Source organism: Tachypleus tridentatus, chromosome 8 (assembly GCF_004210375.1).
Source record: "Tachypleus tridentatus isolate NWPU-2018 chromosome 8, ASM421037v1, whole genome shotgun sequence".
NCBI classification, from domain to species: domain Eukaryota; kingdom Metazoa; phylum Arthropoda; class Merostomata; order Xiphosura; family Limulidae; genus Tachypleus; species Tachypleus tridentatus.
In genome coordinates this window covers 143,139,677-143,164,702 of record NC_134832.1, presented here as the reverse complement: position 1 = coordinate 143,164,702, position 25,026 = coordinate 143,139,677, and the positions used below count along the sequence as shown (strand labels likewise).

General features: G+C 35.4%; 1 protein-coding gene across 10 annotated transcripts in view; it reads right to left on the bottom strand.

Annotated features, from left to right (window-relative positions):
* LOC143223652 (uncharacterized) overlaps nucleotides 1-25,026 on the bottom strand; it is a 63,689-nt gene that overhangs the window by 16,006 nt on the left and 22,657 nt on the right. For 7 of the 10 annotated variants that reach the window (XM_076451887.1, XM_076451884.1, XM_076451892.1 and 4 more), the window contains 6 exons: nucleotides 21,458-21,519; nucleotides 10,864-11,128; nucleotides 6,697-6,888; nucleotides 5,458-5,610; nucleotides 4,691-4,821; nucleotides 1,803-1,894 (listed from right to left, as the gene is read on the bottom strand). In XM_076451887.1, the coding sequence (XP_076308002.1) occupies nucleotides 1,803-1,894; nucleotides 4,691-4,821; nucleotides 5,458-5,610; nucleotides 6,697-6,888; nucleotides 10,864-11,128; nucleotides 21,458-21,484 (860 nt within the window). In that variant the 5' untranslated portion in view covers nucleotides 21,485-21,519. Of the gene's footprint in view, nucleotides 1-1,802; nucleotides 1,895-4,690; nucleotides 4,822-5,457; nucleotides 5,611-6,696; nucleotides 6,889-10,863; nucleotides 11,129-14,315; nucleotides 14,462-21,457; nucleotides 21,520-24,785; nucleotides 24,830-25,026 lie in introns of those variants that run through there. The other 3 variants (XM_076451886.1, XM_076451890.1, XM_076451889.1) reach the window with 3 other exon arrangements.

The window sequence follows — 25,026 nt, the reverse complement described above, 5'->3', positions numbered from 1 at the left end:
CAAAATGGTGGGATTCCTGATGGGTCTCCAAGAAGGCTTTACCAAGTTTTCCTGTTATCTCTGCCTTTGGGACAGCAGGGACACCGCAGCACATTACAACAGAAAGCACTGGCCACAACGAGCTGAGTTCTCTGCATGGAGGCACAATGTCATGTGTGAGCCACTAGTGGACCTCCAGAAGGTGTTGTTCCCACCATTGCACATAAAATTGGGTCTTATGAAACTATTTGTCACAGCTCTTGATAAGGAGTCTGCAGCCTTCAAATACCTTCGAGACTTCTTCCCTTAGCTGTCTGAGGCAATGGTCAAAGCTGGTGTTTTCGTTGGACCACAAATAAAGATCCTGGAGTACACAAAATTCCCCAAGAAGCTCAGACAGAAGGAAAAAAAAGCTTGACGCAGCTTTTTCGCGATGGTTTGGGGCTTCTTGGGCAATCACAAGACCGAAAATTATGTGGAACTGGTTGAGGCTCTCGTGAAGAACTACGGCAAAATGGGTTGCAGAATGTCCCTGAACGTCTATATCCTTGACGCTCATCTTGATAAATTCAAGGAGAACATGGGAGCACACTCAGAGGAGCAAGGCGAGCGCTTCCACCAAGATATACTTGACTTTGAACGCCACTACGAAGGAGCGTATAACGAAAACATGATGGGAGACTATATTTGGGGGCTGATACGTGAAAGTGATTTACATTACAGTCGCAAATCTCGAAAACTACTCACTTCTAAACATTTTGTTCATTTTTGTATAACTTTAGTATAAATACTTGTAAATATTGATTCATATGTTGTTTTATTCAAACCTCATGTAAATGAAAATGTACAAATTTGCCTGTTTTTACATAAAAAAATAGGTTAATTTCTAAATTTCATTATCCAGGCCACAAAAGCAAAATTTGAAGGGAATAATGACCATTTTCTGTACTTTTACAACATGAGCAATTAAGAAATAACACATACTATCCAGGAACAAAATTTGTGTTACATAGTATACTCTAGCATGGGTTAGTTACATTGTCGTTGGTTTTATTGCAAAGCCACATTCGACTATCTGCTGTGTCCACCATGAGGAATCGAATCCTGGATTGTAGCACTGTAAGTTCATAAACTTACCGTTGTCTCACTGGGGGTACCCAGTGGCATAGCATTTGTCTTCAGACTTACAATGCTAAAAACTGGTTTTTAGTACTCGTAGTGAGCAAAGAGCAGATAACCAAGTGTGTAGTTTTGTGTTTAATTACAATCAAATAAACAAAGTCACTGTGGAACAAGTCAGTTACAAACCACTTTCAATCCACGTGACTTTTGCAGTAGCAAGGTATATCACCCATGACAATATGATGCGTAACAAATATTCAACTTCGAATCGTCCAAAAATAGTCTTAATACTTTAAAATATGACAAAAGACAAATCGTGAGACTTTAGCACAAATAGTGAAGAAAATAGATATCGACACCTTTCAAATTCTTTGCAGATATATATCACGTCTTATAACGTTTCGAAAAATAAAGATGGCGACCATATTGAAAAACGAATTAAAAGTTGTTCAAATGAACTTCAACTGTAAACGTCCACATACAATTGTATTTGATACATGTGTTAAGTACATATATTATCCCATAACAGGCAGAGCATTGTGATTATATTAAATGAAAAAGGTTTTCATTTAGCACTAAAGATTTTTTGTTGTTTGTTTTAGTTTCCAAACAACATAGTTTTAACCGTATTAACACAGATTGTGATTCATCAGAAGCTCTACTTTTTACAAACATATTTTGTTGATTATTTACTGAATTACCTGAAGTCTGGAATTAGCATATTTCTGTCCAAGGCATAAGTCTTGGCAATCAAGGTCATTTCGAGCTTGAAAAGGGTGATGGCATACGTTTCCTGGTGGAGAACGCGTGGAGAAGAAATGATTTAATATGTATTTCAAACTACACACTAAAATCAGTTTGTTTAATCAAAATACACACGTATCTCGATTATAAGATGTTCATGTTAATTAAGTGCTTTAAATTAATTTTACATGTGTAGTAATAATATTACTATCTGATAATGAAAATGAACACACACATATATATACTGCGATTAGCGTCTTCGATAGGGGGGCGAAGACCACTTGCTTATCTGTTTTACCTACAGTAGTGTGTTATCTAATGGCCTTACATTATGTCACATAACTGACGCTTAACGTTGGAATTTGTAATGTCGTGACAATCAGTAAAACATGAATGCTGTATGAATTACACAAATAATTATGTACTCTGTTGGCTGTAAACTTCAACAGCAAGAAATAAAAAAAAAAATATGTGTTACTTTTAACACCCCAGTGAAGTTAAAACTTTAAGTTAATCTATGAACTTAAAATTATTTCACGGATTTTAAATATGTTGTGTTGCACTCTTGGTTTCACTTTGAGCCTAAGCTCTGAGGTACTTACATACACCGTCCACTACTAAAAGTAATTGTTGTTGAATATTTTAGCCCTGCTAAGAGTCACTCAACAGTAACATATGGTTAATCTACACTCAGTTTTCTTTATGTTACGTCACAGTTTGGAACTTGAACGATAATGTGATGAGTTCCTAACAGTTTAGTGTAGAATATCCTGTTTGTGAAATAACATTTGTCATCAACGTTATTAATGTCTGTTCTCCTGTCATTTCACAAATGAATGTTGAGTTTTGTCTGCGTGCACAGCTTTTCTATCGGGAGGCAGAGTAACGATCTGATAGACACTACGGTTCGAAATATAATATTAGATCATATCATTCTTCAATGTTCTCGTAACTTCAGTTATTGTGAAAATGCAACACATAGAATCGTTTCGGAACAATCTATGTTCGATCAATCGTGATATTGACGGCCATGTTTTCTTTGTCAAGTGATGTCCGTCTTTATTGGATCTGAATTTCTTAGTAAACAGAAATGATAGACATGTTTGGCATCTTATGTTCTCTTCCAGGATATTGAACCACCCTTTCTCGTGGACCATCTTAACTATTTCTGAATATAAGATGTTAATAAACAGAATAAAATTTCCTACAATCCCTTAAGTATCACATGATTCAAACATTGTTCGAAACAAAATGCAAAATAAACTGAAATGGACGAAATACAACATTCATTGTTTGGTTTCTTCCCTCCTTCCGCTAAACAAACGGAAGTGGACTAAATACAACACACAGTCTTTCGATTCCTCTATCTTTACGCTAAAGAAAGGGATGATGACTAAATACAGCACCCAGTGTTTGGATTCCTCATCTTTCCGTTAAATAAACGGCAACTGACGAATTACAACACTCAGATTTAGTTACTTCCACCTTTCTGCTAAATAAACGGAAATGGACGAAATACAACACTCATAATTCGATTTCTTCCCTTTGTCCCATCAATAAGCGAAAGTGGACTAAATACAACAGTCAGTGTTTGGTTTACTCCATCTTTCCGCTAAATAAATTGAACTGGACTAAATACAACAATCAGTGTTTGGTTTCCTCCATCTTTCCGACAAATAAACTGAAGTAAACTAAATACAATAATCAGTGTTTGGTTTCCTCCATCTTTCCGCTAAATAAACTGAAGTGGACTAAATACAATAATCAGTGTTTGGTTTCCTCCATCTTACCAACAAATAAACTGAAGTGGACTAAATACAACAATCAGTGTTTGGTTTCTCCATCTTTCCGCTAAATAAATTGAACTGGACTAAATACAACAATCAGTGTTTGGTTTCCTCCATCTTTCCGACAAATAAACTGAAGTGGACTAAATACAATAATCAGTGTTTGGTTTCCTCCATCTTTCCGACAAATAAACTGAAGTGGACTAAATACAACAATCAGTGTTTGGTTTCCTCCATCCTTCTGCTAAATGAACTGAAATGGACTAAATACAACACTTAGTGTTTGGTTTCCTCCATCTTTCCGGTAAATGAACTGAAATGGAATAAATACAACACTTAGTGTTTGGTTTCCTCCATCTTTCCGGTAAATGAACTGAAATGGACTAAATACAACACTCATAGTTTGGTTTCTTCCCTCTTTCCGCTAAATGAAATAAAATGGACTAAATACAACACTCATAGTTTGGTTTCTTCCCTCTTTCCGCTAAATGAACTGAAATGGACTAAATACAACACTTAGTGTTTGGTTTCCTCCATCTTTCCGCTAAATAAAATGAAATGGACTAAATACAACACTCATAGTTTGGTTTCTTCCCTCTTTCCGCTAAATGAACTGAAATGGACTATATACAACACTCATAGTTTGGTTTCTTCCCTCTTTCCGCTAAATGCACTGAAATGGACTAAATACAACACTCATAGTTTGGTTTCTTCCCTCTTTCCGCTAAATGCACTGAAATGGACTAAATACAACACTCATAGTTTGGTTTCTTCCCTCTTTCCGCTAAATGCACTGAAATGGACTAAATACAACACTCGTAGTTTGGTTTCTTCCCTCTTTCCGTTAAATGAACTGAAATGGACTAAACACAACACTTAGTGTTAGGTTCCTCCATTTTTCATTACCGATTCTTATCATCAAGTTGGTTCAACGTCTAATGTTTTATTAAAATAGCATAAATATATAAACATAAACACACACATGTATTTCTTGGATTTTGTTTATATATACATACTGCTATAGTTTCACCTATTTTAACAGTTTCGAAAAGACTTACATTTATTTGGTTGTTACTATCTGTTGCATGGTTCTTACGAAGAGTAAAACACACACAAATTGCTTCCCACAGTAAAGACGGAAATGCAGTGTTGGAGGACACTTCTTGAATGACAGTTGTTTTATGAGACTCTGTAATCCAGACGTTAATAAAATCTATTTATCTAGGATCCTTACCCGTTTGTTTAAATATTCATTTATCTATTTCAGATTTTAAAGCATTGTAGGTGAATTTGTTTGTTATCTCTCTATTTGTCTAGCTATATAAGTGATAGATTTCTATGAATCTTACCAACAAGTTTCTATTTCACAAAGATTAACACACTAGCTATATAAATGATACGTTTTTATGAATCTTACCAACACGTTTCTACCTTACAGAGAAGAACACACTAGTTATATCAATGATATATTTTTATGAATCTTACCAACACGTTTCTACCTTACAGAGAAGAACACACTAGCTATATAAATGATACGTTTTTATGAATCTTACCAACACGTTTCTACCTTACAGAGAAGAACACACTAGTTATATAAATGATATGTTTTTATGAATCTTATCAACACGTTTCTACCTTACAGAGAAGAACACACTAGCTATATAAATGATACGTTTTTATGAATCTAACCAACACGTGTCTACCTTACAGAGAAGAACACACTAGCTATATAAATGATACGTTTTAATGAATCTTATCAACACGTTTCTACCTTACAGAGAAGAACACACTAGCTATATAAATGATACGTTTTTATGAATCTTACCAAGACGTTTCCATCTCACAGAGAAGGACATGTTTTTCAAGGAGTTCCTGGTTCTGAGAATGCAGTATACATCTTGTTCAGATGGTAGAAAAATTATCTTATCTTTATGTTCACCTGTCATGAACAACGATGACGAACCATTCAGTATTTCCCCTATTTCAAAAACAAATCTTTATTATTACTTTTATTATTTTTCCATCAAATTGGTTTCAATAGAAGATTTCACTTTTCTGGAGATACTAACGTAGAAATACTGTTTTCTCTTTCGTGTCTGAAAAACTAACTTCAAACGTTTTAGTGTTACTACTTTTTTAGATAACGTATAGATAAATTTAAGTTATTACAGCGACAGACAAAGAATGTGGTTATTTCAAATTATCCGTAATAACGTGTCAGTCATAAGATCTAATAAGCGCCACCTCTTGGTCTTTTAGGGATTTATGGTTCTTACGCATCAAGTGTTTGACAGAAATAAACAACAAAACCACTTTCAACTATTACTAACCAAATTGTTCAAAAGTTTCTAATATCAACCAATATTTTCATTAATGTTTACAAATGTTACCATTGCTAAACGCCAATTAATTTTTAAAAAATCGAACTTTTTCACACTTACCCTCCATTTGAACACTATCTGCAAAACCTGTAGATATTAAAAAAGCTTATAATTTTCGATCGAATAAAGGTGAGTATATTTTTCACTGTTCTGTGATTTTTGACTCTTACCATATTTTTTTTCGATTTTATGTTTTCCATTATTGCCTGCGGACTTACAACGCTGGAATCCGGGTTTCTATACCCGTGGTGAACAGAGCACAGATAGCCCATTGTGTAGCTTTGTGTTTAATTACAAACAACCATTACTGCGCGTTCCTGTAGGTGCACTTCAAGGACAAGTGCTGTGTAATCTATTTTTTGAGCAAAGTACTAAGTTAACGATTGTTCTGATATGTTCTGTTTTCGCGCAAAAATCATACAATAGGTTATCTGCGTTCTGCCCACCACAAGAAATCGAAACCCTGATTTTAGCGTTGTGAATTTTTAAAACTCACAGCCGATTCACTGGGATACGAGTGTAACGAAGAGCACGCCAATGTCCATTTATGACCATAAGAGATATATAAGACCTAAAGAAATGTAAGCAAATAGACAATTGTCTGTATTTATAATGTATTTTAGTGCTTTTGATTTTTTAAATGACGTAATTAAAAAAATAATTATGAGTCTGGCAACCCTGACCTGAGCCAACAATAAACATATCTCCACTCTTTTCATCAAGACTGAGTGAATCAACTTCGATTAGGTTTTTTTCTTGTCCAACTGTAGAGACTGGTATTCTCCAAATCAGCAGAGAGTTCATGCTATACCTCTTCCACTCAGTCTCTGATAGGAAATTTTCAAATTCATTCACACCCGAGAATATTTCAGAATCTGCGTATCATAGAAATAAGTTCGGTAGATACATTAATAATTCCTCAAAGGTTCACATTAACATGTCAAGGTTTTAACATTAAAAATGATAATATTGTACTGAACGTACGGAAATACTTTTTTATGTGTTTGTTTGATATCCCTCGTGTAGCTTTGCGCGAAATTCAAAAAAAAAAAAAACATTAAAAAAAAGGATAAAGAAGTTAGCACTTCCCTCGGTATGTATTTAATACTTTCAGTATTTTACCTTTATAGAAAATGTTTTCTTCCAAATTTTGATTGGGAAACTCCGTTACAAGAGTTCTTCAAATTATTGCATGGTTAAATATGTTACACTAAATATACACACGTGAAATTTTAAACAAATATGTATATAACAGAAACACCACATGTTTAAAGAAAAAATGCATTTTCTTTCTATTCCTCTTTTTATTTTATTTTTGTTGGAAATAAATAAATTTTTGGGTTTTTTTCCCCCAGTCTTTCCTGTCTTTCGATCCTGCACTTTAACCCTTTACTGATATTCTTAGAAGTACCAGCGACACTCCTGATTTTATCAGAGCAGGGGTCGACAACTTGTTTAGGCACAGAGGGCAGAGGCCATGTCTGTGAGCGGATGGAGAGCCACATTAAGATACAAACTTGAATTTTTTTTTTTAAGGACTACCACGGGCCGGTCGGATGTGATATTTCGTTTGGGGACTAAGAGAGGGATGGATAATTTCGGCTGGCGGGCCGTAGGTTGCCGACCCCTGGATCAGAGTATATTTTAAGAACTTTCTTTGTTTAATGCAGTTAATGAGAGAGAGTTATTGAAAATACAGTATAAAATATAACAAGTGGAATATGTGTCCTCTCAAATTCAGTCTTCATTTAACATGTGTATCATGCACAGATGAGAGCCACCTAGTAAAAAGTAGACACCTCTTACGCTGATACATTCTATATTATGTGTTTATTTACTAGGGTAACCAAATTTAATACACGAAAAACTGGGACTTATTTGTGTTGGTGAATGCAGATCCTTACCAGGCCACGAAAATTTCTGAAACTTCATACTGTGAATGGTGAGAGTTTTCTGTGTACATTTCTCGTCATTTAAAAAACAAAAAAGTCTGCCATATTTTGATTTAATCTTTTTTCTAAGTTTAATGAAAACTTTACATTTTCCTTCCCTTTCCAGCCCCTGAGTGGGACAGCAGCAAGCTTCCCTTTCCAGTTCCTGAGTGGGACAGCAGCAAGCTTCCCTTTCCAGTCTCTGAGTGGGACAGCAGCAAGCTTCCCTTTCCAGTCCCTGAGTGGGACAGCACAATTACAGACTACAACTCTAAATTCCGTGGTTCGTTTCCTCGCGGTGGACAAAACAGATAGTTCAATGTGGTTTTGCTCTAAAACAAATAAACAAATCCAGCCCTCCAAGTCTGATATTTTTGTTATCTCTACAATATGTTGTGCAACGCATTTTATTGAAGGAAAAATTACTAATCGTTTGGATACAGAACGAACAGGTGGTTTGGGTGCTCGACTCGTAACTTGAGGGTCGCGGGTTTAAATTCCTGTCCTACCAAACATGCTCACTTTTCGTCGTAGGAGTGTTATAATGTTAAGGTCAATCTATTGTTCGTTGGCAAAACACTAGCCGAAAAATTGGGGGTAGTTGATAGTGACTAGTTGCCTTCCCTCTAGGCTTAGACCGTTAAATTAGGGATGACTACTACAGATAACTATAGTGTGGCTTTGCACAAAATTAAAAATAAACAAAATACAGTTTCGTTCGATAAACAACCAACTTTCGACAGTTATGATTGTATTTTTTCAAGTCGGTTTAAATATTGAATGACAAACCTTCGTAGATTTGTGATTACTTGCGTCTGTAGCGATTCTAAACAAACAAACAAAACGTTTTTCTATACTTCTTTAATTTACTGTGTACGGAGCAAAAACTATTGTTATTAAAACTGTAGTCTTGGTTATTGCAGACTAATATTCAGTTGAATATTTAGAATCCGGATACAATGCACACACGTGCTAGTCATTAGTTTAGTTTAGTGTGAATTTCGCGCAAAGCTATTCGAGGACTATCTGCTCTAGCCGTCGCTAATTTATCAGTGTAAAACTGCAGGGAAGGCAGCTAGTCATTACCACCCACCGCCAACGTTTAGCCTACTCTTTTAACAATTAATAGTGGGACTGACCATATATTATAACGCCCCCACGGCTGAAAGAGAGAGCATATTTGATGGGACGGGGATTCGAACTCGCGACCCTCAGATTACGAGTCGAATGCCTTAACCATCTGACCGTCATTAGTTAAGTCTATCACACTTAACTGCATAAAGATTAAACAATGTAATAGACAAGGGTGACACAGTCAACAACAAATCACATACATTGAATATATGTAAAGAGAATATTCATACTGAAGACTTAAGTACAATAAAACAAAATCAACAGGAAGGACTGCATTAAAAACAGCAAATCAAAACCTCTGACTAATGGTAGTTTGTTATAAACAAAATCAAATCCAAACTAAAATCCAAAATGTTGCACGAATTGCAAGGATCCTCAGGGTACAAACTATAATGTGGGATAGAAAATGTACCCTATGTTTTGGAGCTGACACTGCTTAATTTTGCGCCCGGCATGGCCAAGCGTGCCTTTTCTTTAATATATCATCTCTAAATTAGAACCAGCTTGCTCTAGAGCAGTCTTGTATGATATTAATTTCATATCCCACATTATAGTTTGAGCCCTGGGATAGTTTCAATTAGTGCAACATTTTGTATTATTTATTTTTGTTTCAGCTTGTTTTTACTGATAACAAACTGATATAATTAGTCAGAGGTTTGGATATGCTGTTTTTAATGTAGTCCTTCCTTTTCATTTTGTTTTAATTTACCTAACTCTATCACCATTAATATTCCCTATTATATATATATATATAAACACACCTGTTGTGTATATAATATATATAACTTTGACCTTTACAATAACAGCAAAAAGAATAGTGTAGTAGAGGGTTTCTGCAAGTGTCTAGTGACGTCATAGTCCCATAAAACTCTTACGCTTGTTTGGTTTGAATTTCGCGCAAAGCTACACGAGGGCTATCTGCGCTAGCCGTCCCTAATTTAGCAGTTTAAGACTAGAGAGAAAGCAGCTAATCATCACTACCCACCTTCAACTCTTGGACTACTCTTTCAACAACGAATGCAGTGCGACTGACCATCGCATTATAACGCCCCCACGGCTGAATGGTAAGCATGTTTGGTGTGATGGGGATTTGAACCCGTGATCCTCAGATTACGAGTCAGGTGCCTTAACCACGTGGACACACTGGGTATAAAATTCTATGTAAAAAAGATTTCATGAAATATAGCATGGCCATAAAGAGTAAATTTCAAATGAGACCTAGGCATTTCTTACAGAAATGTATGCTTAGCATATAATATCTTTCATGTTTAAAAGTAAAGTCAATAATCAATAATCATTTGAAAAACCATGTTTCAAACTTAGTGGTTAATAACATAAATTTCTGTCTCTACTTGAGGTAATCTAAGGGTTGCGGGTTCGAATCCCCATCACACCAAACATGCTCGCCCTTTCAGCCGTGTGGGCATCATAATGTGACGACCAATCCCATTATTCGTTGGTAAAGGGGTAGCCCAAGAGTTGGCGGTGGGTGGTGATGACTAACAGACTCTGCTTGAGTTGTTTCAGATATTCAAATCTATTACTGGAAAAGTGCAAGCACAAATTTGGAGAGGCTCAGCTTGTCATTGTTTCTTAACTTCCAAGCATGAGCTGTTGAAACCAGCAGGATTTTTCATGTTTTGTGAATTGTTTAATCGTGTGAGTATCATTATGCTGATTCATTATTACTAATTTTATGAGTTTGTATAAAATACTTTGTTCTCTTTGAATATAACAGATGTAGATTTCGAAAATAAAATAAATAATTTTTATTTTCTCACGTACTTCTTTCCTTTTCCTCACATCCAATTTGAAGCTTCTTCATACATCCACCTGACCTGACTATTTTAATCCACGCATCATTTGTCAAAGTAGCAAGTTCTAGACGAGTGTTGTTAATTCCAAAAACTCCAAGTAAGGATGTTATATTATTCGGATCAGTTCCATACCCAATGTATAGTTCTTCACAATATTCAACATCAGTAGTATAAGCAACATTGAGAAGCATTATACTTGTCTTTTTCTCCAGTTTTATCTTCCACGTTTCATTCTTAAAATGAAATTATAAAATGCAATGTTATTATAATAAAGCACGAGAGAGGAAACTGTTTTAGACAACGACTACATTCTTACATTAGGAAAGTACAGAGAAACAAATGACTAATTATCTTGAAGTAAGTAGATCGACCAAAAAATAAGAGTAATATAACAACTTATGAAAGAGTTAGGAGTAACACATTAAATTTACAAAAAAATAAAAGAAAATTGAAAATATATTTGTAGAAAGTAATAAGTAGATGTAAAAAATACATCTAAATTAAAAAAAAGAAATTCAAAGAAGGAGACTTAATATTTAAAGAGGGATTAATGGGATAAATATGATTGAAGGAAAGATCGTAAAGACTACTGGAGATGCACATTACAATAAGAGGAAGAAGCAGACATCAACAAACTATAAAGATGCTGCAAGGATAAAATAAAAAAGGCACAGAAGTCAGCGGCGAAGTCAATCACAACCCAACTGGTAATATAAATCTCTTATCCTCCTTTTAGGTAATTCAGTAAAATAATTCTATTAAATAATTCTGTATAAACACCAGAGAGTTTTCATATGTGATAAGATTACATTTGGTGTTTGGCAACAGTTCTAAACTTCATTATTGGAAGCATGATTTAATTGTCAGAAACGAAATGTGAAAAACGTAAATACCTCTACGTTATGCAAAATATAAGAAAACTATTATTGTTAAAGTTAAGCCCATCCCTCAATTTTCCTTTGTGTCTCTTCACCTTTTCAGTGGGCCAATTAGTTCTGCTAAGCCACTGATAGAAAGGCTTTGAGGACAGATTCAAACAAGTGCAAAAAAGAAATAAATGGTAGAAAAAAAATTTAAAAGTAAACATAACAACAAAGCCATCGATTACTCGTTCTACATTTGCCCAAGGGTTCCACTCTAAGATATTATTTACTACGAAACATGAAGTAAGAGAATCTATTTGGTCAACACCTGTTATCACTACTGCTGTGCCATCTGTTACTGCAGCACCTTCCTCAACTACTATAGCTGCAACACTATCATACAGAATTCCAAAATATCTCAGGACAACGTTTCGATCTTCTTTAACCTTTTTTTTTTACCTGAATATGACCTAAGAAGGTCAAAACGTTGTTTTCTGCTTTATTAGCAAAAATGTTAATACCCATACCTGCCGTCCTGAGATATGGACTGTGATGAAAATGAACCATGGGAGGCTAGCAGTCTCAGTTCTAATGAATTTCCAGAGAGAACAACATATTATTTATTTCATTTTCCATTTAAAAGGACAAATTTTAAATATACTGACTAACCTTCCAAATGAGAACTGTTACAATTAGCTAACACTGTTAAGCTGCATTATCAAACATATTTCGAGTAACATAACAGAAACATTTTCCAAAGCAAATTTCCATAACAAGATGCAGAAAAGAAGAAGACATCTTAGCTGAACATGCAAGACGTAACTAATTATCTCACCTAGATACTTTCCATGAAGTGATGAAGTTGTTAGCACAGAATCAAGGTATAGATTCCAATGTAGTATATTTTTAAAGAAAGCTCAGCAACTGGTCACAGAAAATTAATCCAGTAAACTATTTAAAAAATCATTTTGAAGTTACGGTATAATCAAACATCATCTTCTACAGACGATGGATAAGTCTAGGATAACTGAAAGGATTAGATAGACAACTAACTAGGCGGAATTGAAGAAGTAAACCACAAGACAATAAGTTTCAAGTTACACTTGGAAGGTCATATTACCAAAATCCCAAGATAAAAACAAGAATGGAACAGCACATTTTCCCAAAAAAACGTCAGTAAAAAGAGCATTGCAATCAATGTAGAATACATAGCCATTACATTGAGACTATGAGGATCACCAAATGTTAACACACCAAGAAATTAATAATCTAAGAAGGAATCTCCGATCCCAATTAGGTTAAAGGAGTAACAAAGAGTTAGCCAGAAGTCGAAAAATAGTAATTAAAAGGACTTATTAGGCAAATTTCAGCTTCAAATACCTCATATGCTTCAAATGAGATAAGAAGTTCATTATTTGAAGAAATCAGTCCATGGATGTATTGACGAGAAGCCTTGCAGTATGTTGACCATCGCTAGTTCTAAAGCTATGTCAACCTCACCTGGTAATGAAAGGTGGAAAATTTTCTATAACTGATAAAAAAAAGATGGAATGCTGTGAATAGGAGGTGGATAAAGAGTTCCAATAAGAGGTAAATTGGATGTTACCCTTATAATAAAAAGCTTCCTGGCTTATGATGTGTGAATAATTGACACTGAGGAAACTGACTTCATTTGGAAACACGAATGGAGGGTTAGGTCCACTTCAGCTACTTTTACAGTCTGTGACCAGACAAACCCTGTGCACTATATGGCAGTTACTTCACTAGAAGGTTAACTCCCAAAGACAACAATATGAGTAGTCATGGTACTACCAATAAATGAAATAATCAGACCAGGATTTCTTGGGAATAAATTTACAGCTGGTAACTACAGTGTAGCAGAATATAACATTCAGCCATGTCCTGAAGGATTAATGGTTAGAAGAACCCTCATAGCTCTGAAGAATAATGATGTCGTCATTAGTGCCATCCTTCATGCAAGACGTGGAATTTTATATGTAAAATCTTCACATAAGGACAGTTTAACACCTCACTTACAAGAGGTTGTATGACTGGATCTCTGGAGTTCTTAACGCTAATAATTTATACAGATTACCTGACTTGCTCATAAAATATCAATACGCCTTCTGTATTGGACCTCACAACTGAGGCCAAATAAATAAAATATCTTATAAAACGGATACTGGTGATACAGTCCCAATTCATCAGTTAATCAGATGACCAACGTGCAAAACAGGCTGAGGGCTTTACAGAGATAGAAACCACAAAGGAACAAGAAGTAACATATTTGAGCACCGGTGTGTAGTCATTGCATATTGTCCTTGTGAAAAAAAGGATGGATTCATAAGTTGTGAATGAAATACTGAAAGTAAATGAAGTTTCTAAAAGGGATATTAACCCATTACCAAGTGCACTTTGATAAAGCAAGTACAGATAAAACGTTTGGAAATGAATTGTGTCAATTTGTTGTATTACTATTACATTTCCTACACTGTAGTATCATACTCATCTACTTGTATTACCTAATCACACAAGGAAATTGGTTAATAATACTTACGAGAAGTTGAGGAAAGTTCTGGATTGGCTAAGGAACGAAACAATTCAAGCTGAATCCCAAAAACATTTAAATTGTTCTGTCAGCGAGTTTCTGAAGCAAATAGTCAATGAAACAGTGAAAAGCAAGAGTCTACAGACCCACTAATGACTGATCCTGTCCAAAACTGACTAATACCAAAGAGATTATATGAAGTGAGAGGATATCTTTGACTATTCTTTTACTATCATTGTTTTGTAAAATCAAATTCTGAAATAACTCCTCTTCTACAAAGATCACTTGAAAAAAACATATTTGTTCTTATTGTGAACAAAGATTTGACAAGATGGGGAAAGAATTAACCACCACTTCTGTATTATCATATCAAACTCTTGGAAACCTTTCATATTACATACAGATGCTGGTGAATTTCCAGTGAAAGCAATCTTATCATAATTCAATGTCAATAACTGCTGCAGAAACAAAGGTTTCGCTTTGCTGTAGTAGGTGATGATATGTTCATTTAGATGTTGAATTATGATAACATTTTTTCTACTGTTGTTCGAGTTATGTTATTATCTCTAAGGGTAAAACTTTAGATGCTGGAAATATTATGTGGCAATGAAGTGACTTATGAAAATTTATAATCCCAAAGATTAAATATCAACATGGTTTCAGAAACTTCAACACAGTGCTGGACATAACCATGGAAATACTGATCCATCACATCAAATTCCAAAATTACTGAAGATTACAAAGACTGTGAAAAGAGAGAAGCACAAAACTATCAATTCACAAGTGATGATAAATAACAAATGTGATCCAACACTCAACTAAAAGATGCTCAAGACAAAGAAAGACCTTAGATTGAAACTAATTAGTTAGTGGGTCAGAAATAGTACAGAAAAATCCACATGCTAAACAGTCTTACCTTACAGCTCAAGTATAAAGATATGCAGAGCATAATTGGATTCGTCAAGTCTACAAGAGAAGTTGTTATTATAGAAATGGAAAGACTGGTGAACAATGACTGCAGCTGTCATTTCCCCAGTATTTACATTCCACAGTACTCTATCATCTACACAACCTTCCAAAAGATGGACACCTAAGTGTTAAGGAAACATAACAGAGAGTATGAGAGCACATGTTGTATACTAATTGGATGCTATTTTGTAAGCAAAAATCCACAAACAAACAGCGTAAGCAGGTACAGCAGTATTAAGTTGTTGTACAGCTTGAGAAAGTTTCTGTCTCTGTGCTTGATCGTATATCACACAGAGATAATAAATATATCACAGTTTTCATTAAATATTTCACCAAATTGACAAAAACACAAGCTGTTCCCGACCAAAAATTAGAAGCTCTGTTAATATAACTCGTCAATTAATTCTGTCAAGAAACTTACTTTTTGGTATGAATATATTAAAGTAAGTACGTGGGTGCGTTGGGCTAAGGTGTCTGGGACTTATTGGCGATAAGTTCGACAATGAACAAATAGCAATAACTCCATTTTTTGAAAACAATATATATGTATACATATTCAAAATAAGTTAAATGTATATACAAAAATTATTTACACTATGGAAATCGTAGTTATATCTTAAACACTATTCAATTATTTTCTTCTTGTCAAAAGTACACTTAGGCCAATTAAATTGCTTTAGAATACATATACATGTCAACTATTTTTCTCTATTTCTTATTACTATAGTGTTCTGATATAATTCACTTATGTTGTCGTTAAATTAACATAGTTGTATCCTGAACTTCAAAGAGAATCGCCTGCCTTTTGTCAAAGGTCACTTGGAGAGGTTCAGTTACTTTAGAATACTCTTTAACGAGACAGCTTATTCTCCTTACCTCTTTCAATATTGTTAATCTCACTCAAACATATCAACTATTAGACCTTTCACTCCCGCGATGGTTAACATTACATTTAACCTTTCTCTCATCGATCTTCTCTTTCACATGGCTTTACTTTTTCTCTCTGTTTCCGCTGATCTGGTCTCCGTTATACATATGTCTATAACTTAGGCCTTCAAGAAATCTCTATAGACTCGATATCAATGGATTGCACACAACATTTGATAGCCTCGACATAAATGAATTACAAACATAAGCATCAATAAAAAATAATACTTACAATGAACAATATTTTATATCTTACATAACCCCCTCTTCAAAAAATACAATACTTGTTAATATATATACACAAAGGCTGTTCTTAAGTCATATACTAAATCCTCTCGTACAGTCTAAACGAACATTTGTAGTTCCTTTGTCGGTCTCTTTTCACATATTGTCTCCAATAGGATTTCACCTTGACAGAATCCCTTGTATTCATTTCGATCTTGTGTTATCTAGGATCTGTCTTTCCTAATCTGTATTCTGATACAGTAGATGTTGTTCCTCTTTCTTCTTATCAGTCAGTTCTTAACTTATGTTGACATTCTTGTACGTCTCATCTTCACTCAATGCTTTTAGGCTTAATAGGTTATTATCTTCTGTAGCAAAGTCATTGTATTCAGATTCTGCTTCTATGACAGCTCCATTTGCCATATCCATCTGCACATCAATAGCTGCATCTATAAGGTCTTCCTCTATTTCGAAAAACCTCTTCAACAGATTGGTTGTTCCATCAACTTTCACTTTATGGTGCATCCTGTGCATTTCTTGTACTGTGAAATGTCCTATCCACTGCCAGGTGGAGTTGTTGTGGGCTGTGAGTACCAGAGCTAAAATATTCTGTCTGACCTTGAAATGTTGACCCTCAGTCTTCTTGTTATAGAAGTGTTTTTACTCTCTTTAGGTTTGGCTTTTCCAGTAAAAAGTTGTTTGATAGGTCCAGTTCAAACTTCTTTCTGACCCTTTAGTTTGTAAGTCTCTTGTGCTTGACTTTCTCTAAGAAATATCCCAAATTTCCTGTGGTGAAAGGTCTTTCCTCTGTACTTCCTTCAATTTTTACTAACTGATGTGTTTCCTATCACCAACTCATATATTGGTTCCTTGATACACATGGTCTCAACGTTTCCTACATAATATGAAGTATCCACCTCCATTTTTTCTATGGAAAACTTTCTTACTGTTCCACCAATTAGCACGCAGAAGCATACTTTACCTGTCATCTGATCATCAAATACTAGATAGATTCTCATTTCTGCACTACTGCACCCACTGTTTCGTACAGTCTTCATTTACTGGCATATTGTGATTTGGTATCACCTCTTGATAATATCCTTCGATCACTATTGGCACTATTGATACATTTTCTAATTTGAGCCAATCATGCAATGATCAGTCATGGTAGTGGTACTTCCTTCTTGTGGTAGACCTGACGAGTTGTCTCAATTCTGTTTCAGACCTGACGAGTTGTCTCAAGTACTTCCTTCTTGTGGTAGACCTACATTCTGTTACATCAGTCACCTCTTTTCTTGTTCCTTACCAGCAATATCTTTATAAACAGCTCCAGCTCCTTTATGTTGAGATTCTGCTGTTACTTGCTGATGATGGACTTGAACTCCTTTGCAATATATCCTATTTTATAACAAACATAGCGTCTTTTCTCCTCAATGTCTAATAACCTCCTGACTCCACTGCCATTCGTGGATCTTTGTTCCTTTGGTTGGGTAAGTTATACAATCTCAATTTGTGCTCTTATTTTTTCTTTCTATTGCCAGTCTTTCTCTCGTTTTCTTCTCTATCCATTTCTTCTTTCAATCTTTCTATTTCATTTTCTTCTTCTTTTAATTTTTCTTCCTTTCTTCTCTGCCTATCCTCGTCTCTCTTAGATCACGTTGTTGTTTAACAAACTCTCGTTGTTCACTGTTTTTTTAACCCAAGGTCCTCTCGTTCTTCTACCCATGAACAAAATCACCTGACGTGGTTATGTAGCAAAATTTCAATATCTACACTATTTGCATGACTTTTACAGTTGTGAGTATATACATGTAGGCCTACTTATTTCCGCTGTGGTTAACGTTTACTTCTTCTGACATTTACCGCTGTGTAACACTGGCTCCAGCTCGTCATGTGTCAGGAAACTTACTTTTTAATAATATATATAGTATGTTAAATATACCGATGTGTTGGGCTAAGAATTCTTCTACAGTATATGTTACCAACTTGTTGGCGATTTATGAATTACAAACACAAAATAATTCAATTAAATAATACTACTTATGCTAAACAGTCTTTTATATCTGATAAGTTTCTTTCAAGACTTAGGCTGCCTTTAAATCAAGTTTATTTGCAGAAATTTCTCAAATCCTTGAAATATAGAAGACTTCATACATCTTATGACAGCATTATGGAACAGCACAATCATACAATAATAAACCATTTAACCATATATATGTGGATGAACACGAGAAAACATAATATTAAAGTATTATACTGCTATTCATGAGTTACTGAACACTATACATGAAACTACAAATTTTTGGGAGAGAATTTAAAGTGCTATTGGATCTTCTGTACTCACATCCAGAGGTTATACATACGCTCAGCACAGCGTTACGTATTATTCTTTATTTTGGACGAATCTCCGATCTATTATGCTACTTATGTTAATGTATTACTATTTCAAGTCACAGGAAATTCGAATTTAGAAGTTAATTAAATGTTAACATCTATTAAGTTTATGTTATTTGTCAACAAGATTGATACGCACAGTTCCCTTTTTAACATAAATATATTCTAATGTACAAACATAAAAATAATACAGTTTACAATAACAGTAATTACTAATAGTTATTAGAAATTATGGTTTATATACAAGTTTTACAAACAATATTGAATCTTCTATCTGGTTTAGAACTGAATAGGGCCCAGCATGGTCAGGTGGATTAAGGGGTTCGACTCGTAATCTGAGGGTCGCTGGTTCGAATCCCCATCGCACCAAACATGCTCGCCCTTTCAGCCATAGGAGCGTTATAATGTGGCCATCAATCCCACTATTCATTGGTAAAAAGAGTAGCCAAAGAGTTGGCGGTGGGTGGTAATGACTAGCTTCCTTCCCTCTAGTCTTATACTGCTAAATTAGGGACGGCTAGCGCAGATAGCCTTTGTGTAGCTTTGCGCGAAATTCAAAACAAACAAACAGAACTGAATACTATATCGATGGTCCTGGTCCACGACGAGCAACTTAATTCTACTTGATTTTGTTACACCTCGCCTAAGCTAACGACGTCTTTTCTCGGCTAGCCTCACACTCTTACAAGCTCACTTCTTCCGGTGAACATATTTAACGTCTGCGTAAAAATAATAATAATGTCAGAAGTAATTTACAATACTTTGTAATGTCCGAAATCTTAGCTGGTCCAATTCTGTAGTTATTAATAGCCGTTAATTACAGTTATAGCTTCCTAAGCCTACAACGTACTGACTGTAGCTGTTCAATAATAATACTCTTCTTGTCTCTTGGCGCATCAGTTTTTATATGAAAATCATACGAAACTCTAGAACATTCGCCATAGTTCGCTTGCAACAATACTGTCAACCACTAGTATTAAATACACGCCCAGTACATTGTTGATTCTTATGCTCAAGAACGTTCTACAGATTTTGAGAACAGGCGGAACTTGCGCAATACAGATTCAAGAATATACATCACATTTAGAAAAGAAAACTATACAGAAATAAGCGTAGGCACTAAAAAAAATGTATAACGGTAAATCCGTTACAACAGTCTTGTACATAATATGCAAAGAGACTAAAAAACACTTTCGATGTGAAAGATTACTTTACCCCAAAATGACTTAGCTCAACTAATGGTAAAATGAAAAGTTGGCATGATGTTAATGTTAAAAAAACATTTTATCAAGAAGACATGGTATGGGCTGTACAATACCCGTCACAAAAACAATGAACTCCAAAGATAAGCAGGAGCTGGGTAGGGTCAGATGTTGTACTGATAAGAACTATTAACATGGTTTACAAAATACAAAATAACAGCTAGTCCAAGTCAAAGGTCATTCACTGTGAGTGTCTTTGAAAATACATCAGTAGGAGTGTGGTCAACTATGACATTTCAGAAAGGAATCTGCCTACTAAAGAGTGACCATGTCAAAACTACTGCCAGATCATCAATAATAGGACATCAGTGTGATGTTTCGCCTGCCAATCTAAATAAAATTTCTGCAGTGAATGGACAGTTTGGTGTACTGTTTTATTTATATATTACGATTGTTCAAGGGATAATCTCAGTCTGGGAAGAGACTGTTGTCAATTATATTTTCGTATTTATAAGACAGTTAGCTGCTAAATAAATCTGCTTATGACGAAATTGTAATAACCGAGAAATTTCATCTAGGGAGATTTAGTTTCAAGAGTACACTATTTATAAATACATGTGAATCAATTAGTGAAGGTCACACGTATTCACTGAGTTTATGTGATTAACGTAAGAAAAGTTGTTTACCATTCAATGTTAGAAGTGAGATGTGTTGAGTCTAGTTATTCGAATAATTAGAGAGGAAATTATATTAGTCTATTTGTTGAGATAGGCCTACTTACCACTAGCCTCGGGAATTTCTGTTGAAATGTTTGCGCACTTAGCGCCAAAATTCAGCAGCGGATTTAAAGCTGTGTAGGCCCAGGGACTAATAGTTCTTGTGGGCCCTACGTTTCATGTGATTTTATATAGAATAACATTATCAATCGGTTCTCGCTAAAAACCATGAGCCCTGGGCTGAGCCCGCGATTGACTCTACCTAAATACGCAACTAATACAACTTGGGCCAAAATGAATGTAGCCTATAAAAACATTATGGTATAAATAAAATTACTTTGCATTATTGTTACTAAATAATTCAAAAGAGCCTGTCCAAAATAGAAAATATTACAACAATGATTTACAATACGAAAGACCGGAGTTTTAAATACGTTACTAAAAAACAAAACATAATAAACTTAGGGAATTTGATATTTCATTAGAATCGAGTCACTGTATAAGACTCACTTGGAATGGAATAGAACAGGATCTTGCCTTCATGCAGAAGCAAGATAACACGTGTAGGAACATATTTTTAGGAGAAGAACCACAAATAAATTGCAGTTAGATAATGAATAGGTGTGCACATACACAGAAAGGAAAACAAAGTACAATAACATTGAACATGGTATTATAAAATGTACATCATTGGTAAAGTTATATTTGAAGAGCTTACCACAAGTGATTCTCCTGGAAAGGTCATATTTTCAGAGCAATTGACAACTTTCGACGGGTCAGCTAAATGAGAAAGTTTTATTTAGTCACTAACTTATTTAAAATGTTTACAGGAAGCAAATGAGATTGAAACATATTTACTGGACATTCATTTATACATAAAAATGAGGTTTTGTAATTCAAGAAATTCTTCTCTAAATATAAAGAAAAACATGATTCATCTCGTTTTATCAAATGAAGTTTCCATATTCTACAAATTCCAATTAGTAAAAAAAATTCGGTTCTCATATCTATTATCTTAACAATATTACGATGAAATTTTTAAATGTTTCATATATTAGAGGCCCGGTATGGCCAGATGGGTTAATGCGTTTGACTCGTAATCTGAGGGTTGCGGGTTCGAATCCCCGTCGCACCAAACATGCTCGCCATTTCAGCCGTAGAGGCGTTATAATTTAACGGTCAATCCTACTATTCGTTGGTAAAAGAGTAGCCCAAGAGTTGGCGGTGGGTGGTGATGATTAGCTGTCTTCCCTCTAGTCTTACACTAGTAAATTAGGGACGGCTAGCACAAATACTCCTCGAGTAGCTTTGTGCGAAATACAAAACAAACCAAATCTAAACTACAGATGTAGTGATATGCAAAGTACTTTTCATGTTTTCTGACTTCCTTAGTTTAGAAATCAAAACAATTCACTTTCTTCGTCAGCCCCCCCCCCTGCTAGTAGAGCGGTAAGTCTACGGATTTACAACGCTAAAATCAGGGGTTCGATTCCCCTCGTTGGGAACACACACATTCTTCATCAGTTTAAAAGTTATTCCTACTTTCTTTTCACCTCACGATTTTGTATGGAAGGGTTTAGATAAAATAAGTTAAATCACTATACTGTTATGATTCGTTTTCCTACAGTCTCTCGTGCGCTTTCTTGTTGGGAAAATTAGGTATTAGTAGAAACCATTAACTAAAGGAAAATGGTGGCTCTTTTGTGTATAAAGTATTTTATCCTTACTGATTGTCCCCCCCCTAGAGTGGCCCAGTGGTACACTACTGGACAAAATCTTAAAGCCAACGAACATAAAGAAAAAATATGCATTTTGCGTTGTTAGACTCAACTACTTATTTGAGTAGAACGTCGAAAGATGAAAATAAGAAAAGGGGAAAAAAACCTTTTAGCATTTAATAGGGAAAATGTAAATACTATGAAATTAGCCTAAATACTAGCTGGTCAAAAGTTTAAGACCATACTGGAACAAAGTGTTAATCGGTAAACACGTACCGAAATTTAGTCATTTGTGTTCAAGCATTTGCCTTTTCAACATCTCCCACTGACATCTCTTGTGTTACATTGGGTAAAAACTTAGCAAAGGCTAAAAAGTTGACAGAGTTTGAACGTGGCAGAATTGTCGAACTGCAAAAGCAAGTTCTCTCTCAACGTGCCGTCGCTGGTAAGATTTGACGTAGTAAAGCTGCTGTTGCAAATTTCTTAAAAGACCCTGAGGGATACAGAACGAGAATTTCAAGTGGTCGCCCCAAGAAAATTTCGCCGGCGTTGAGCAGGAGGATTCGACGGGTTGTCCGGCAAGACACCAGCCGATTGTCGAGCCAGATTAAGGCTCTTACCAACGCAGGATGCAGCTCAAGAACTATAAGACGGCATCTACGAGTGAATGGCTTTAAAAACCGTACGAGTCTTCAAAGGCCACGCCTCCTTCCACACCCCAAAACAGCTCGGTTAAACTTTGCTGAGAAGCACCAAACATGGGATGTAGAAAAGTGGACGAAGGTTTTGTTCTCTGATAAGAAAAAAATTAACCTGAGTGGTCCAGATGGCTTCCAACTTTACTGGCACGATAAGGATATCCCACCGAAGACATTTTCTACACGACACAGTGGAGGAGATTCCATCATAATCTGGGGTGCTTTCTCCTTCCATGGAATAATGGAGCTTCAGGTTATACAGGGGTATCAAACAGCAGCTGGCTACATTGGCATGTTGGAGAAAGCATCCTTATTTACTGAAGGCCTTCGCTTATGTAGAAATGAATGGATCTTTAGGCAGGATAATGCTGCAATCCACAATGCCCGCAGGATAAAGGACTTTTTTATGGCGAATAACATGATTCTTTTGGACCATCCAGCATGTTCGCCCGAACTGAACCCCACTGAAAATGCTTGGGGGTGGATGGCAAGGAAAGTCTATAGAAATGGATGTCAATTCCAAACAGTGCATGATCTTCGTGAAGCCATCTTCACCACTTGGAATAACATTTCAGCCAGCTTTCTGCAAACGCTTCTACCGACCATACCAAAGCAAATGTTTGCAGTTTCTCGCAATGACGGCCGTGCAACTCACTACTAAGACCTCTTGTTGGGCATTTCCTACCCTGTTTAGGACTTTTTTTATGGTTTTAAACTTTTGACCAGCTAGTATTTAGGCTAATTTCATAGTGTTCACATTTTCCCTATTAAATGCTAAAAAAGTTTTTTATTTTTATTTTTCCTTTTCTTATTTTCATCTTTTGAAGTTCAACACAAATAAGTGGTCGAGTCTGACAACGCAAAATGCATATTTTTCTTTATATTCATTGGCCTTAAGATTTTGGTCAGCAGTGTATGTCTGCGGACTTACTATGCTAAGCACAGATACTCCAATGATGATTTGACAGTTATCCCTTTCTTCAATCCTTGTTATGACAATTGTACTATTGTTTATTAAATAACCTCGAGCTATTTATTTCCAAACAGCGTCGTTATTTAAAACTATTTTGACTTGTAACTTGACACTGTATTACATATTTGTTAAAACTTTGTGTAGTCTGTCTCGTCCACTTTTCGTGATGGTTATTGTTATTTTGAATTAAGCACAAAGCTACACAATGGGCTATCTGTGCTCTGCCCGCCACGGGTATCGAAATCCGGTTTTAAGCGTTGTAAGTCCGCAAACCTACCACTGAGCCAGTGGGGGGCTGTAGCGATGGATAAATGTCTAACATAGACAAAAGTTTGTTTGTTTTTGAATTTCGCGCAAAACTACACGAGGGTTATCTGCGTTAGCCGTCCTTAATTTAGCAGTGTAAGACTAGAGGGAAGGCAGCTAGTTATCACCACCCACCGCCAACTCTTGAGCTACTCTTTTACCAACGAATAGTGGGATTGACTGTAACATTATAACGTCCCCACGGCTGAAAGGGCGAGCATGTTTGGCGCGACGGGGATGCAAACCCGCGACCCTTAGATTACGAGTCGCTCGCCTTAACACGCTTAGCCATGCCGGGCCCATAGACAAAAGAATTTTTATCAATTTTATAACGAGTGTAGAGATATTTACTTGACTGGATTGAAAAATTCAAAGTTGGAAATAGCCAGAGTGGCCTAAAAGGGAAGAAAGAGAGAATATATATGATATACAAATCATATTTCACGTTTCTTGTTTTTGTTTGGTTTTTAGGTTATGAGATAAATGTATAATATTAACTTTGACTTTTCAGATTTTTTGTTTGTTTTTCAGGTACACTTTTCCGGTCGTATTTGTAGTGTTGGCAATAAAAAGTTGGTTAAGAATATAGCTA